This window comes from Sander vitreus, chromosome 10, assembly GCF_031162955.1.
Source record: "Sander vitreus isolate 19-12246 chromosome 10, sanVit1, whole genome shotgun sequence".
NCBI classification, from domain to species: Eukaryota; Metazoa; Chordata; class Actinopteri; order Perciformes; family Percidae; genus Sander; species Sander vitreus.
In genome coordinates, this window is record NC_135864.1 from 33,389,752 (window position 1) to 33,404,835 (window position 15,084).

Consider the following 15,084-nt stretch of genomic DNA (forward strand, 5'->3'; position numbering starts at 1 on the left):
TAGCTAGTGTCTTATATATAAGGAACAATGTATAAAGATTATAAAGATTTTTATTTTGTTTCTTTTCCCCTGTTCCCTGAGTGTTTGGCATACATGCAAGAGAAAAGGCTCAGATGATGATGTGTTTGACAAGTGTAACGCTATCTGGGGGTGTTGGCTGGGCTTTTTGGAGTGTAAACTTCCCCAAATTCAATAAAGGACAGGACAGAGCAGCTAATGTTACCCTAAACTCTGAAATACTACACAGTTGATGTGCAAGGCGTGAACAGAGCTATTTTTAAAACTTTACCTATAAATACACAAACTAATGCAGTTAATGAATAATGTGTTCCTTGGCCTTGGGAGTATCACTGTTACTACTGTAGGGTAATAAGCTGAAGATGCTAATGATTGCAGCTGACAATTAAGCAGATAAAGAAGTTTAATTTATTCCTTACACTGGAAAAAAGACACTACTCTTTAATAAGCAGAGTATCACTCTTTCTTTAGCCCTGTGCATACCACTTTGGCATGTGGAGGAATCCTAAGCTTACGGTGGCTAAGCTATGATTGGACAATCACTAATTTAAGGAGGGGTTGAGTGAAAGGACAAGTCATTGCTGGAAGCCGCTCCGCTTTGTGTCCCACAAACTACCTGCCACCTCTGGGACCACTGTTTTTGTCTTTTTAAGTAGATTATAGTGTGAATTTGGAAACAATCTAGGACAGTGGCTCAATCCTTCACCAATTAGCTTAGCACAGCACGGACATCATCTTTTCTTAGTTATCTAGTATCTTTTTCTGATTCTATTAATAATAATCTGCACTCAGTGGAATTCAGCCTCACTCTGAAGTACGCCTGACTGAAACTCATTTAACAGAGCCCCCAAGGTGGGAGATTTGAGAGGAGACCCCTTTCCTGCTATTTTCTAAATGACACATACTGGCTGGCTCAGGACTCCAATATGACACACAGGACAGTCCTCTTGAACCTCACCTGCTGGAAAAAAGCTAGAACTATATAATTCATTTAAGTCCTTAATATCCCACGTTTGGCTGCATTTGTGTGCTTTTAATTTAAGTGGTCTCTTAAACTTGCAAGTAATACATCATCAAAGATTAATCCAGAAAGCTCAAATCAAGGACGAAAAGTAGCCTAAGGAAAATCCCTAAGTGCTACGACTCCACTTGCAATTTATATTATGTTCCACCATAAATTCTTTGTGACAAATGTAAAACACGGACATTATTCACAGTTAGTGCACAATAACCGGTTAAACAATAGAAAACAATCTTCCAACAAACCATGTAACATACCCACAGCACACTATAGATAATGTATAAGATACAGAATATAAAATGATCAGCTCTTATCCAGTCCAAGTCCCTCATCAGAGAAGAAGCCCACATTTGTGCCTCTCTGCTGTAACATCATGAGCTGCTGCTGTAATACAGAGCAGTACTGATATGAAAGAGAATGAAAAAGCCAAGGATCAATGACTTACCTATTCTGTTTTTTGACTCATCAAAGCGACTACTTAAGTTAGACGGCTGTATTAGTTAAACGAGAATGAAGTTCACTTTCATTATGAAAAAGAGTGGGTTAGATGGCATATGATGATAGGAAAGTAAGCTGAAGGGCAATTAATCTAGGTAGCATTTCATCTATATTGTGTTTGGATAATGGAGGACGAGGGTTGGAGGGTGTCAGATGAGGAAGCAGAAATATGGAGGTTAGGAAATTATGCAATTTGGAAAAGTGGATCTGGGCAGGCAATTATAAGCCGTTCCAGCTTGTTCTGGCCATATTGACTTCCATCAAAAAATGAACAAAGACTGCTACTGTTGGGGAACAAAGAATAGCCTATATTGGAGAAAACACCAGAGGCAATAAAAAAAAACAGGTATGACTCATTTTGTTTTTTCTTTCTGCAGTGCGTGTGTATTTTCTATAAAAAATATATATCCTGGAGCTTCTGTAATTTTTAGACAAGCAATGATTGCCTAAGGTTACTGTGTGCTCTCTGTGGGTTAATACCGGCTGTGAGTGCGATATGTCGTGGCAGACACGCAGCTTGCCAGAGTGTTATTCTATCCGTGCAGCGAGAGGTGTGAGGTCACAGGCTGCTGTTAGGACTGTAGTCTCTGAAGGGCCCTCAGAGGACAGGCCATTAAAGGAGGGCCAGACAGCAGACTGACAGCGTCGCTGGACACCATACTGCATCCGCCCCGTACCTCGTCCATTTGCCCTCATACACGGCAAAAACACATCCATCTTCTTCATTCGTCATTTAGTCTCATATTCAGCCTTGAAGATGGATTTTACTTAAAAAGCAAGAGCAAAATTCTGAGAGGCTGAGAGTTTTCGGACTGAAAGTTGTTGTAGAAATGTTGTAGAAATAAGATTCAGCATAATGATGCATGACAGGATAAAACAGATCATAGCAATTGTGTCATGCAAATTACAAGACATTTGTATGTGGTGTTGAGGCAAAGTTCTTATAGAGCTTTTTCAAACATAGAGGCAATTTAAGGTGCTTTACATGAGGTAAAACATGTATTAGAGCAATATTTTAAAAAACAAAAAGAGGGAAAATAAACTCAGTTTGAGTAAAATAAAATGAAAACAGGAAAAAAAGGAAAAAGGGGACCGTTTTGGTGCATTAAAAACATCTCAGCACAGCTTTGACAGCCTTTTTTAAATTCTGTCATTTAATACTTTTTTCTTTTAGGACTCAATAATGGATAATGGATTTGGGGCAAGATGTATATTTTCATTTCCTTATTTACTTAAATTCTCTCTCTTTTTTTTTCATTTTTCATCCTTTTCTTTCTGTGATTCTCTCTTTCTGCCTGTCTATAATGTGGCCCTATGGCTGAGTTTACCATGAGAGACAGGTGACATCCATCCTTCAATGCCTCCCCTCCTCTCTCCACCCACCCAGCGTCTGACGGTGAACGGTAGTTCAACGCGGAAAAGCCAGAGATAAACTTAGAACAAACACACACACACACACATGCACGCACACACACGCACACATTGAGAAACACAGCTCAACTCAGCCAAGCATACACAATAAGATGTCAAATACGGGTGAGCATTTTCACATTTTTGATGCCAGGACACAGGTCGAGTCCACCGTGGTGCTTTTATTGCTCTTCTGAAGGTGGATCAGAGCGAAAGGCATCAGAATCCAGCTGAAGATATTGCATTTGTCAACACGTGTGGATCTCTTCTCTCTGGATTTTTCTTGTGCAGTGCTTTTAAAAAATGCTTCACTGTTCTTCCTGGCTGCCTGCCTTTGATCTTCTCAGACAATATCCAGGGGCGACGCCCAGGAAGCTCTGAATTCATATCACAGGGCAGATTTCCCCGGAGACAGGAAGAAAATGAGAGTTCCCTCTCTCCAGGAGGTTGAAGTCTACGGCCCAAGGGCTGTCTCTACCTGGATATGTGTGAATGACTGTGTGTGGGTGGGTGGAGGCCTTTGTGCACGGCGTACAGGTACATGTAGAAATACTGTGCGTGTGTGTGTGTATAAAAGTTGATTTTGGTGTGTAGCTACACTACACAGTGTGAGATTCAAGAAGTCTCACTTAGCGATAAGAGGAAGTAGAGAAAGCAGGGAACCAGTCAATTTATTACAGTCGCAACATTTGTTATGCCTCTTAACACACCCAGTGTGAGACCCAGTCAGATATATTGAACATCCATATCTGCATCCTTCTACTTACACAAGCCGACCTCTCCAGAAACATAACGGATATGCAGCTGAAAAGGAAATCTATGCACACTTCAAACAATCTTAATCTCTGCTGACGCAACGTCAATACATTTCAATACAGATTCATCAAATACGCTTCGAGGAAAATGAAAGTACACTTGACAACAAGATATGTGATACAAATAGCTTTAAGGTCATAGCATCACTTATAATTCCATTGGCCTGAACACCCACGTCAAGTTTGTAAATACTTCATAAATCTTTAATCTCACGCCTGAGATTGAGCTGATAGCAGCAGCAGCAGCATCATCAGGGGGAGAGCAAAAATATGAAATCATTAGATTAGAAGTGTATCTGAGACTGTGACAGAGGAGAGAGAGGAGGGTGCTTGAATATTAAATCCAACCCAAAACAGTTAAGTATTGAAGACTGTCATTTTTTCTGTCTTCCCTACCGCCAAAAGCTAGCTAGAAAAGAGCCAATAATATCTGAATTATGTTATGAAGGGACACTATTCTATTGACTATGAATATGATTACATTTTATGGTTCAGAACTAATAGCGCACTATCAAATTAAGCTTATTTGATTATGAAGTCCCACATGCAAAAATGTATTACTAAAAGAAAAAGGCACCATCCAATATACTGAGCCACTGCGAAAATTGTGTTTTATAATCACATCTCTCTTTGAGAGAGACTTCTTTATGTTTGGCAAATATAACGATTTGAAACGCGTGCATTTCATTTATGGTGGATTTTCAGTTAAAGGAAGCACACACAGATACGTGCTGTAATTACAATGCACTTCTGACAAGTCTTTTACATTGATAGTCATGTCTGGCCAATGATTAATTTAAATTGTCACTGAATCTAATTTTATTCTTCCCTTCCTTTAAATGAGGTAAGATCTAATTATGGCATAATGCATAACTTATTAAACCCCTCTTCTTCTGGTGTGGCAGCCTGCCAATCTCATCCTCACTCATAATACCAGAATTCAGCCGCCGCACCGAGCTTTCATTATACATGCAAACATATTCTTTGCACCTTGCTGCTTCTTTTTGAAAGCAGCCTCACAAATGAAGATCTACTAAATAATTCTCTGATCAATTATTACTTATGCAGCAAGCACATGCTTAATTCTGCTTGGTGGGATGAAATTCCAGCGGCCTCGTCTCCAAGCATTTCGGAAAAAATGTCTTGGGTACTACAACTGGAAGTGGAATCATAATGTGTTCCTGGAAAGAGCATTTCTACTAGTAACTGACTTACACTTTTATTTTAGGTAGCATAAAGTCAGATAATGGTCTCCTGGTGAATCCAAAAAACCTGAGATTCGTTATGACTGTGATGGTGTGCAAAGTCCTGTAATAATACCCCAGAGGCTTGCTTGGTGTTCCACTTACTGCTCTCTACACTTGCAAAACATGTCCATCCTAACAAAGTATTTAGTCCAACATTCATTCATTCTTGATCATTCTACTCGGAGTTCTCGAAGAACATTCCAACACACACTCCTGACGACATAATTTCCTTTAATCTAATGAGCCTCATTTGTGAGATTAAAGCAATGCCTTTAATCAAGTGACATTATGTTGAAGTAGAAGCGGTTTGCCTTGAAGATATTTTCATTTGATGGGTTTGGTTGCAAAATGACATATCTACCGTTTTGGACTGAAAGCCTTTTGGAACGAAGCCCTCCATTTGTCCCAAATTATTTAAATCATCTTAACTCTTTTTCATTTGTTAAAAAAAAATAAATAAACAAAAACACCATGAAAAATAACCTTTAAGGAACTGTTCCATTTGTTGCATTCTCTTACCTGGTCTCTAGGGGAATGTTGCTGTTGAGCACCCAGCTGTTGTGAAGCTGTGCCTGGTCTGTGCTCGAGCCTGTGTCTGCCCCCTGGCTGCCCTGACTGGCCTGGCATCGCGTCGGCATGGTCTTCCTCTGCAGGCTGACTTGAGTGTAGGGCGCCGGGCGGGCACAAGTGCAGGCGTGGGGCGGAGGAGGAGGCGGGGGCAGTGGGCGAAATGTGAACTGACCACCTGGGCTGCTGGGCAGCTCTGCACAGAGAGACAGAAAGAAGCAGAGGAGGAGGCGGGGGGAGGGACAGGGGAGAAATAAACATAGCTTTATTAGGAGCGCAGTACCATAAATTACAAATAAAAGTGGCGTGTTAGTTGACAGTTTATTGTTATTACACTGATTGAGGGACATAAATCAGCTTGGAAACTGTGCCTGTCCAGTGCCTTGCCTTCCTACCTGCTTTGATACACTTCCAGTCACCCTATAAATAGGTTGCTGGCTGGCTGCAGCATTGAGCAGTCTTTAAAGAGCTAACAGCTCTGGCTTAATCTGCAGCCGCCAGCCCAAACTACCCATGTGATGTTTATTATGAGATCTGTAGCTCGACGGAATGAGCTAGCCAGCTGTAACTCCCTCACACTGGTAACCTCAGGGTCTAGCTAGAGCTCTCTCAATCCATCATTTATCATTCCCTTTCCCTATAACTCTGCCTCGCCCTGTCTCTTCCTCCCTGCTGCTTTCTCTCTCTTTTCAGAATGTCTTCTAAAAGCGAGCACAGACTAATTCAAGTTTTGCCAACTTAAATGTGCCTGCATATACGTTTGTTTCATGTATATTACTGCAGATGCAGCTGGTTTGTGTTTATTTCTATGCGTGTATGTGTTCATGAGTGTACATCAAGCATCCTGGGAAATTAGTTATCAGTGTTTAGGGGGACAGCTTATGCCATATGGTTGCAGCACGATTCTACAAGCACGGAAAATCCCTCGTCCCAAAAGACCAACTCTGTCCGGCTGTATTGACAATGAATGTAACATTAGTCTCGAACCCCTTGTAAGGAAGAAAGGAGTCCAGAATCAGGTTGACAGACAGTATTTGCCCACAACTCTATTTGCTGCCAAAATGTCAGCAATAATTTAGTATCTAGAAATGTAACCCACCTGGGAGATTACCACAGTCTTCCCAATTCAAGTATTGCACCAGACACATTTTATAATTCTTGCCAGATGAAAACTGTGAAAAGTAAAGAATGAAATAATCTGGTTTTAGTTTTTTAGTTCTATTGCCAGCATAAACACCTTCATGTTACTGGAGTCTGCACTTTAGCTACCATTATATCTAAAATTGAGGTAACATCTTTTCCAAATATTGCAGGGAAACAGTTACGGAACGTGTTATCATAACCATTTCCATAACATTAAATCTGTTCACATGCAGTGACATTTTAGGCAATGTTAAAAATCATATTGCTTTGATCTCTTAACACTAAATTATTTTTGTCTTTTGCACAGCCATGTAAGCCAATGCATGTGTCATATCCGACAATGATCCTTGACATCCCATGTACTGTGACACATCAGGTTTTATGGTTCTCAGTTGTTGCAAATACACATTTACAAGACGTATATTGTCACAGTGTTGTAGGAATGCTATGGCAGGACAAGAACAGTTCTGTAAATAGGTCTACATTTCCACAGTAATATTTCCATGATGCCATCTGTCCAGTTGAAATGGCATTTTGCACAATGTTAAAGTAGCAGTTATGACATTTCCTCTGCTCGTGTCTGTGTGTATATATCTGCATTTTTGACAGTAGTATTTCCAAAATGATGTCAAATGTTCTTCGTCTTCCAAAAACACATTGCTGGCTTTTGATCTTCCAACATGGCTGAATTGTCTTTGTCACATCTCCAAAGCATGTAATAAAATATTTGTCTCCATGTTCAACATGCTGACACAATGAAATTATCTCGTCCTTACTGATGACAAGCCATTACTCACATCACATATTTATATTTCATGATTTCATAGAAACATGCAGGGGGGTCTAACTAAATGTTGTCCCTCCATTGTTGTTTATTGCTTTGGGCCATCTGCAATGATGCACATTTCACACTCACACGTACAATTAGATATATATTTTTAGTATGTTTAACATGTTTCTGTTGAAAAACAAGAGCTGAAACTTGTAGAATTTTCTTGGATGTGTCATAATAGCTGATTTTCTCCCAAGAAATATATAATGTTGCGTTGTACTATACAGAACCACAACCTGCTTGTCACCCCCACACTGCATCAAACGATGTTAACAGCTATAGCTAATCAGAGTGTGCTGAAGCTGACTTCATATGGGACCTGGTTAAATGACAGGAAATGTATTTGTGTCATCACCTGGAGGTGCTGTTTAGTCTAAACTAATGGATGTGGAAAATGGAAGTTATTTTTGTCTGAACCACCTCTGAGATTTAAAAATTACATGCTTAGGGAAAACTGACAGAACATTTTTAGAGCACTACTGCAATGTGTGTCATTGTAATGCACCAGGAGCTTTAAAGTGGTGCTTCAGTTTTTAGCAGTCTATCTGATTCATCAGTAACTTTCATCAGTAATCCTTTGAGTCCAGCCAGAAATCCCTTGCTTACAGACACTGCAGGTAGATGTTTTTAGCATTTGTTACAAAAAAATGTACTTTTTAATCTTTTTCTAAAAAAAAAAAGATTCAGTGCATTCCCAGAGGTGGGCACTCAAGTTGGAAACTTGCGCTTGAGGCATTAATTCAACTTCACAGACTTGTCTTGAACATTACTTTGTTGACCTTAGACTTGACTCGGACTGTGTTAGTCAGAAATTGTAAAGCCACTGTGAACATGTCTGCCAAAGTAAAGTTTTGATTTCTACAACGCTCACAAATTCTCTGACACATCACAGTGTGCACCTGTCAGCCTCAGGTGTGTCACGGAATCCAAACAAATCAACAGTAGTGCTAACTCTTTCTTAAAGGTCCCATATTTTAAAGTAAGTAAGTGAGATTTCCATGTATTTTATTATTATAAAGCAGGCTGAGGTGCTATGTAAGTACTATGAAAATATCAAAGCGCTCAATCTACAGAGAAATGCAGACTGTCCGTACTCATAATCTGTGCCGTTAAACGAGCTGTCAGGACTTTGGTACGGTTGTGATGTCAGAACTATACTATATATATAGGTAGAAGGTGCCGTTATAGTCATTCTCCGGCTGCAATGATAGTGCAGAGACGCAGAGAGCGCAGATACGGAAGACCCGGAAGACCCGGGAGACCCGGAAACGCTGGCCAATCAGAGCAGACTGGGCTTTATTGGGAGGTGGGCTTAATGAGACAGGTGCTAAAACGGAGCATTTCAGACAGAGGGTGAATACAGGTAAAGACAGACAGTATGACAAAAATAATGTGTTTTTACTAGGGCTGTCAAAATAACGCGTTCATTTCAATTAATTAATCTGAGAACAAATAACGCAGATTAATCCATTCCATATTGAGGTTTGACCCCGGAGCCGTTCTAGCACCATTGGACTGTGAAATGAAGGAGGGAGACGAGAATGTTCTGCCTGGATCATTAATTGGAACATTTACTTGTAAAAATCTTCTTCCTGCCAACCCTGGCTACCGAAATCTGGTTCCACTGATATGTCTGCTCTTCTCTCTGATGCTCTGAAACACAAACACCCTAGTTAACACTATACTCAACAGCAGCTAACGTTAGCCTACCGCTAGCTAGTTAACACTATACTCAACAGCAGCTAATGTTAGCCTACCGCTAGCTAGTTAACACTATACTCAACAGCAGCTAACGTTAGCCTACCACTAGCTAGTAGCTGGATTAAACACGGTTAAAATGCTGCCAGCTAACCCTAAACGGTGTAAAGTGTGACTGTGTTTTACTGTAGAGGATTCAACACCGGGATGTAACAATCTGCAGCTGCCGTCGGAGAAACAACACAGACAGTGCGTTCAATGAAACTGGTAAACTACAGCCTCGTGGTGCATTTGAAGTTATTGTAAATGTCCATTTCCCATCTGATGGTTCAACAGCAATTTACTACTGAAATTAGTTATTGTTATTGTTATACATTATTATTAAATCATTTCATTTTGACCATATGGCCTTAGCAATAAACAAGCCATTCTTTAATGTCACCGACTATTGTTTAGTACCTTTTGTATTGTTTTGTTTTTTGTCTTTCTTAAAAAGTATCGGTTCAGGCACCGTTAATTATGTATGTGATTCATTTTGATTAATTAATCACAGAGTATGTAATTAATTAGATTACATTTTTTAATCGATTGACAGCCCTAGTTTTTACTTTAAAGCATATACTAGTAGAAACCCAAAATATGTAAAAGTATGAATCTGAAAATGAGCATAATATGGGAACTTTAATACACAGGCTAATGCTTGGTCTAAATGCCACTGGCACTGGTTAAGATGTACTCAGAGCCTTCATGTACGTAAAAGTAGCTATACCACAGTGGAAAAATATTTCTTTTAGTCCAAATAGGTGAAGCTCAGAAAATGCTGGATCCTAAATTTCCCATAATGTTCAATACTCTCTTTCGTTTCCTCTGCCTGATAAATGGCCACGTCTTTCAAAGTCCATGTCCCAGTAATTGTAATGGAGTAAAACATGTTTAACCCTTGTGTTGTCTTCCCGTCGATCATGCACGCTGTGAAGCTTAAAACATATATACACTTATCACCCAATTCTGTGTTACACCTTCTAGCCAACTTCATTCCAACTTAATTCCACTAGTTTTACACTGTTGTTTGGAATGCACGGTCAATGAACCTCATGTATGGGAAATTATACCAAACTTTTGAGTTAAAAAAGCAAGTTATAAATTATTTTGACTAATTAAAATCAGAAACTTTTGTTGATGGATTATCACATAGAAGAAACCCATATTTATATATATATATATATATATATATATATATATAGTTTTATATAAACTTATAGTTTTATATAAACTTTTGAAAAATACAGTTTTACTGTTTTATATAAGTTTTGAATAATGGTCACAAGGACAACATGAGGGTTAAAACTGTATTTTTCAGTTGTACATTTTTATTGGATGTAATTAATCTGTGGCTGCATGCATTTCTAGAAATAGCTTCACTCACACAAATCTCTGTGCATTCCAAATATGCCTGCAGTGGGAAGGAGCTGAAATGCTTTTCAACCCAAAAGGCTCACAATTGTTTTGAAACCAAAATAATAAATCCAAATTATTTCTGGCTCTTATGTCTCGAATGCCTTCCAGTTCATTATTAATTGAGACTTTTTAGAAAACCTGAGTTATAACACACAACTTCCCTTTGCTACTTGCTGATGAGGGAAAAGGGCAAAGAGTGTAAAGTGCACAGGAGGGGAGGAGAAAGGACAAGGATAGAGGGCCAGGGGAGAACGTAATCTTGGTGAGTTGGGTGACACGGGGGCCTGGGCTGCCAGATGGTGCTTTAGAAGGCTTAGCTAAGGCAGCTTTGGGTCTCCGCTCCCAAAGATCAACAAACTGACTCAATTCCTCTCTGCTCACACAAACGTACAAATGGCAGGGAAACACTTGCTCACTCCCTCTTCCTCTCTTACTCTTCCTCACATCAAACACGCAAGCTGTGATGTTGTGTTAAATGGAACCATGATGTAACCTAAATAGGCCTGGCCATGTAGGGCAGGGGCCGTGCAATATTTGGCGAGCTAGCCAGAAGTTCAAAAAGCAACTCTGTGGAGAGTAGATAGAGGCCAGAGGAGGGGCCCATTACAGCTCTAGATGACAGTGTAGAACATCCTCTGCCCTGGGGTTCTTCTGGGACTTAGCCCTCCAGAAAAGACCTATTTGGAAAGTCGCTTATGAGATATTTTCCTAGAATCAGCTTTTGGTTACATAAGCCAGATATGAGTGAAGGTGTTTTATAGCCAGCTGAAGGGAAATCAGGAGGGATTTACTGGGTAAATGTAACAGGTAGGTATTTGGGCCAGGTATTAAAAATGCATTACTGTTGGTGAGATGGACCTATAATAGCACAGACATTAAGTATTCATGACAATTTAGGCATTTAAAGCCAAGTCATACTAATGACTAATGAGAGGATAGTATAGGAAAAAAATGACTCACACACACACACACACACACACACAGACAGACAGACACACACACACACACACACACACACACACACAGACACACACACACACACACACACACACACACACACACACACACACACACACAGTAATGGTGTGTGTAATACGTTAGCCGTCATGATGGTGCAGTTCTTTTGAGAAGGGATATTAACAAGCAGGTATAAAACTGGATGAAAAATTAATCGTGTTTATGAACGCTCATCACGCTCGTCATTAAAATGTTCTACTTTCAATCTGGATGTGCCTCCCAGATGTTCAGCGCTATACCTGAATACAGTGTTCTTCTAATTAGGCAGAGAAAATTGAAGAAGCTACAGTGAGAAATTAATTATTAGTATTCATGGACAATAAGGGACCGTGTGAAAATGATTAGAGGGGAAGGTCAGAAAAGGGGGAATGTTATATACTTTTTTGCTGGTATTCTGACATTTTTTGGAAGAGTAAAGTTAGAGTCTAACTTTTTCTCATATTTTATTTCATCTTCTTCACATGTATGTTTATTTTATTAAAAAAAAAAAAATCTAATAGTTACATAACAAAGGACAGATTTTGTGCTACTGGTAATGAAGGTTCTTTAGCCATGTGGGATCAAAATCAGTAACCTGTTCAATTATTTGGTAGCGTTAATAAATGGGTTTTTTTAGCAGCGAGGTGGCTGTATTTTCACCATTTTGCTATATTTGCCTTAAATTGTATTTTTTTTCTCTCGAGGTATTTAGGTGCAGTTTTCAGTTTTTTTCTATGTCAAAGTGAAGACGGGAAAAAACAATGCTGCAAAGGGCCTTGCTTTTTTATGAAATAAAATATAAAATTCAGGTCCCCTGCCTACCGCAATACTTTTTGTACAGTCCCTAAAGTGTGGAAGAATGTATAGTTTCCTTAATAAGAAGAGACCATTCAGTTTGGTGTGTAGTAGTGTGTAGTAGACCATAAAAACATGAGCCACAATAATAGTAAAGCCTAATATTTAACCAGGTTTCCTCTTCTTCTTCACTCTGTGTGTTTGCTAACACCCCCTCCATTCCCCTCCCTTCATTATTGTGCCCAGCGCTCTAGTGCAGAGTTAATTTCTTATTACAGGAAAGCCTTATAAAATCCATAGAGCCTGACCTCAACAATATCAAACCTGCCTGTCTAACAGAGGAATGTGATTGTTTTAAAGAACATTTAATACTATTGTTGGACCAAGTCCAGCAAAACCACATTATCCACCCCTCTCTAAAAATAAAAGCTTAATAATTTCCCCCAGGATAGCTTTTCATCTATCTCGCTTCTTAATTGACTTGCATCAAATTGCCACAAAGTTTATTCCACTGCTGTGCTTCGATGAAATAAATAATTAACCCCATAAAAAGGTCAGTCAACTGAAATTAGAACTCACTACTTTTCGTTCTTCTTTTTTGACGTAATGAGATGGGATCCTGCCCTAGCTGACCATCTGACTTTCTGTAATAATTTTTCTTTGTCTTAACAGAGTTCCTGGACAAGAGATAACACATTATCTTCATCTTCAGACAATATAAGTTCCAATATGACTCCTCTCATTGGCTGGCTGCTGATGAAGTTGGTGTGAAGTATGGTAATATCGATAATAACAATAGTGACTCTATGATAACGGGGACTAATATTGCTGATGATGGTCCCCGACGATGACATGAAAATAATGTTACTGATAAAATTGCTGGTGGTGATGAAAATAATAAAGATAATGACGATAACATCGGTAATAACAGTGGTAACTATGATAATGAAAATAGCAGTGATGGCGCCAAGAACACTGATAATTACGTTGATGACAGTGGGCTATGAGACAGCAATTAGAATAAAAACAGCCATTGATTTATCTCTGCAGACACAGGGATAAACGGTGGGATCTCCATTTTACAAAGTGACACAATCATGTTGTCCAATTAAAGCAAGAAAATACAAATGAAGTAACCAAGTGCTCTGAGAGCTTTTCCCTCTCATACTGAACCCAGTCGATTTTCATACAGAGCCTGATAATTAGCAGCCATGCATCATCTGGCTTTTTCATACCGGAGGACTGCGTGCTGCTGTGCGTGTGAATTGGTGCGCGCGTATAGGCGTCTACGTGAACGTGTATATCTATGTGCATATTTGTGTAATTGCTTGTTTGTACCCCGATCTTCAAAAACAACTCTGGAGCAACTCCACAATCATGTTTAGGCTGCAGGTGATTCAGAAAGTAGCATTTCCCTGGAGAGGGCGTGAAGCCTCCTGAGTCTAGCTCCTCAGCTCTACAGAAAGAAGCTTACCATCACTCAAACACTTCACTGTAGGGGCCCCGTGCTCAAATTACATTTTCAGAAAAGCAACCTCCTTCGGTCCTGCGCTATTTAAATGATCTGTTAAACTTGTAATTAATCAGGCAATGTTTCGCAGACATAAACTAACCAAGCAAACTTTTTAGATCTTAAAGAGCCCCTATTATACTCCTTTTATGCATTATATTTGTACTCTTGGGGTCTACTAGAAAAGGTTTACATGCTTTGATGTTAAAAAAACAGATTGTGTTTCTTATATTGCCCATTGTTGCAGATTCTTTGCCTGAAACACTCTGTCTGAGCTCTTGACCGGCCTTCCTGAAAAGCCCAGTCTGCTCTGATTGGTCAGATGGCCCACTCTGTTGTGATTGGTCAACCACATTCAAACAAGCCACTGGGCGGGCTGTGATTGCTCAGGCAGCACCTATGGGCAGCACACATTAAAAACTGGGCTGGCTTCCTCAATTTATGACATCACTAATTGAGGAATTTCAAACACGAATGTGGGCAAGGCGTTTTTAGGCAGTTGAGAAAAAGTGCTGTCTGTGCTAGAGAAAGCTCAATTTGTAGTGAAATGTGTTTTTTATACTAAACTAAAACTAAACTATATAACACACGAAAATACATGAATGAATCCAAAAAAGCATAATAGGGGCTCTTTAATGAATTTTGGCTGCTTTTCAGTGGCGGACGGTGCAGGCTTGCTGTGGATGTAGCCTATAGTTGGATAGCAGCTAGCTGAGCTCAGCTCATCTCTCCTGAAAGCAAAGCAGTGTCCTGATCCTTCCTGACCTTGTCACTGCTGCAGGGTGCCCGGTCAATGCCACCTGCCGTGGAACTGTGCAGGTGTTAGTGTGTGTGTGTGTGTGTGTGTGTGTGTGTGTGTGTGTGTGTGTGTGTGTGTGTGTGCGTTGGTGCATGCTTAAGTATGCACATGAGAATCTGACATCTGTCTTTGGAGCATGCTCACTAGTGGCGTGATGTCATGTGATTTAATAGCCTTGGAAGAAATTTGCATTACCAGGAAGAGGGCGTGACAAGGTGTTTGGGACTCAGGAGGCGAAACGCCACAATGGCCATTACGGTGATTAGTGCGCACATTC

At 39.8% G+C, this 15,084-nt stretch overlaps 1 protein-coding gene across 1 annotated transcript in view; it reads right to left on the reverse strand.

Annotated features, from left to right (window-relative positions):
• Window positions 1-15,084, reverse strand: part of tenm1 (teneurin transmembrane protein 1) — a 171,899-nt gene that overhangs the window by 127,706 nt on the left and 29,109 nt on the right. The window contains exon 3 of the mRNA XM_078261227.1: window positions 5,529-5,772. Coding sequence (XP_078117353.1) covers window positions 5,529-5,772 — 244 coding nt within the window. The remainder of the gene's footprint in view (window positions 1-5,528; window positions 5,773-15,084) is intronic.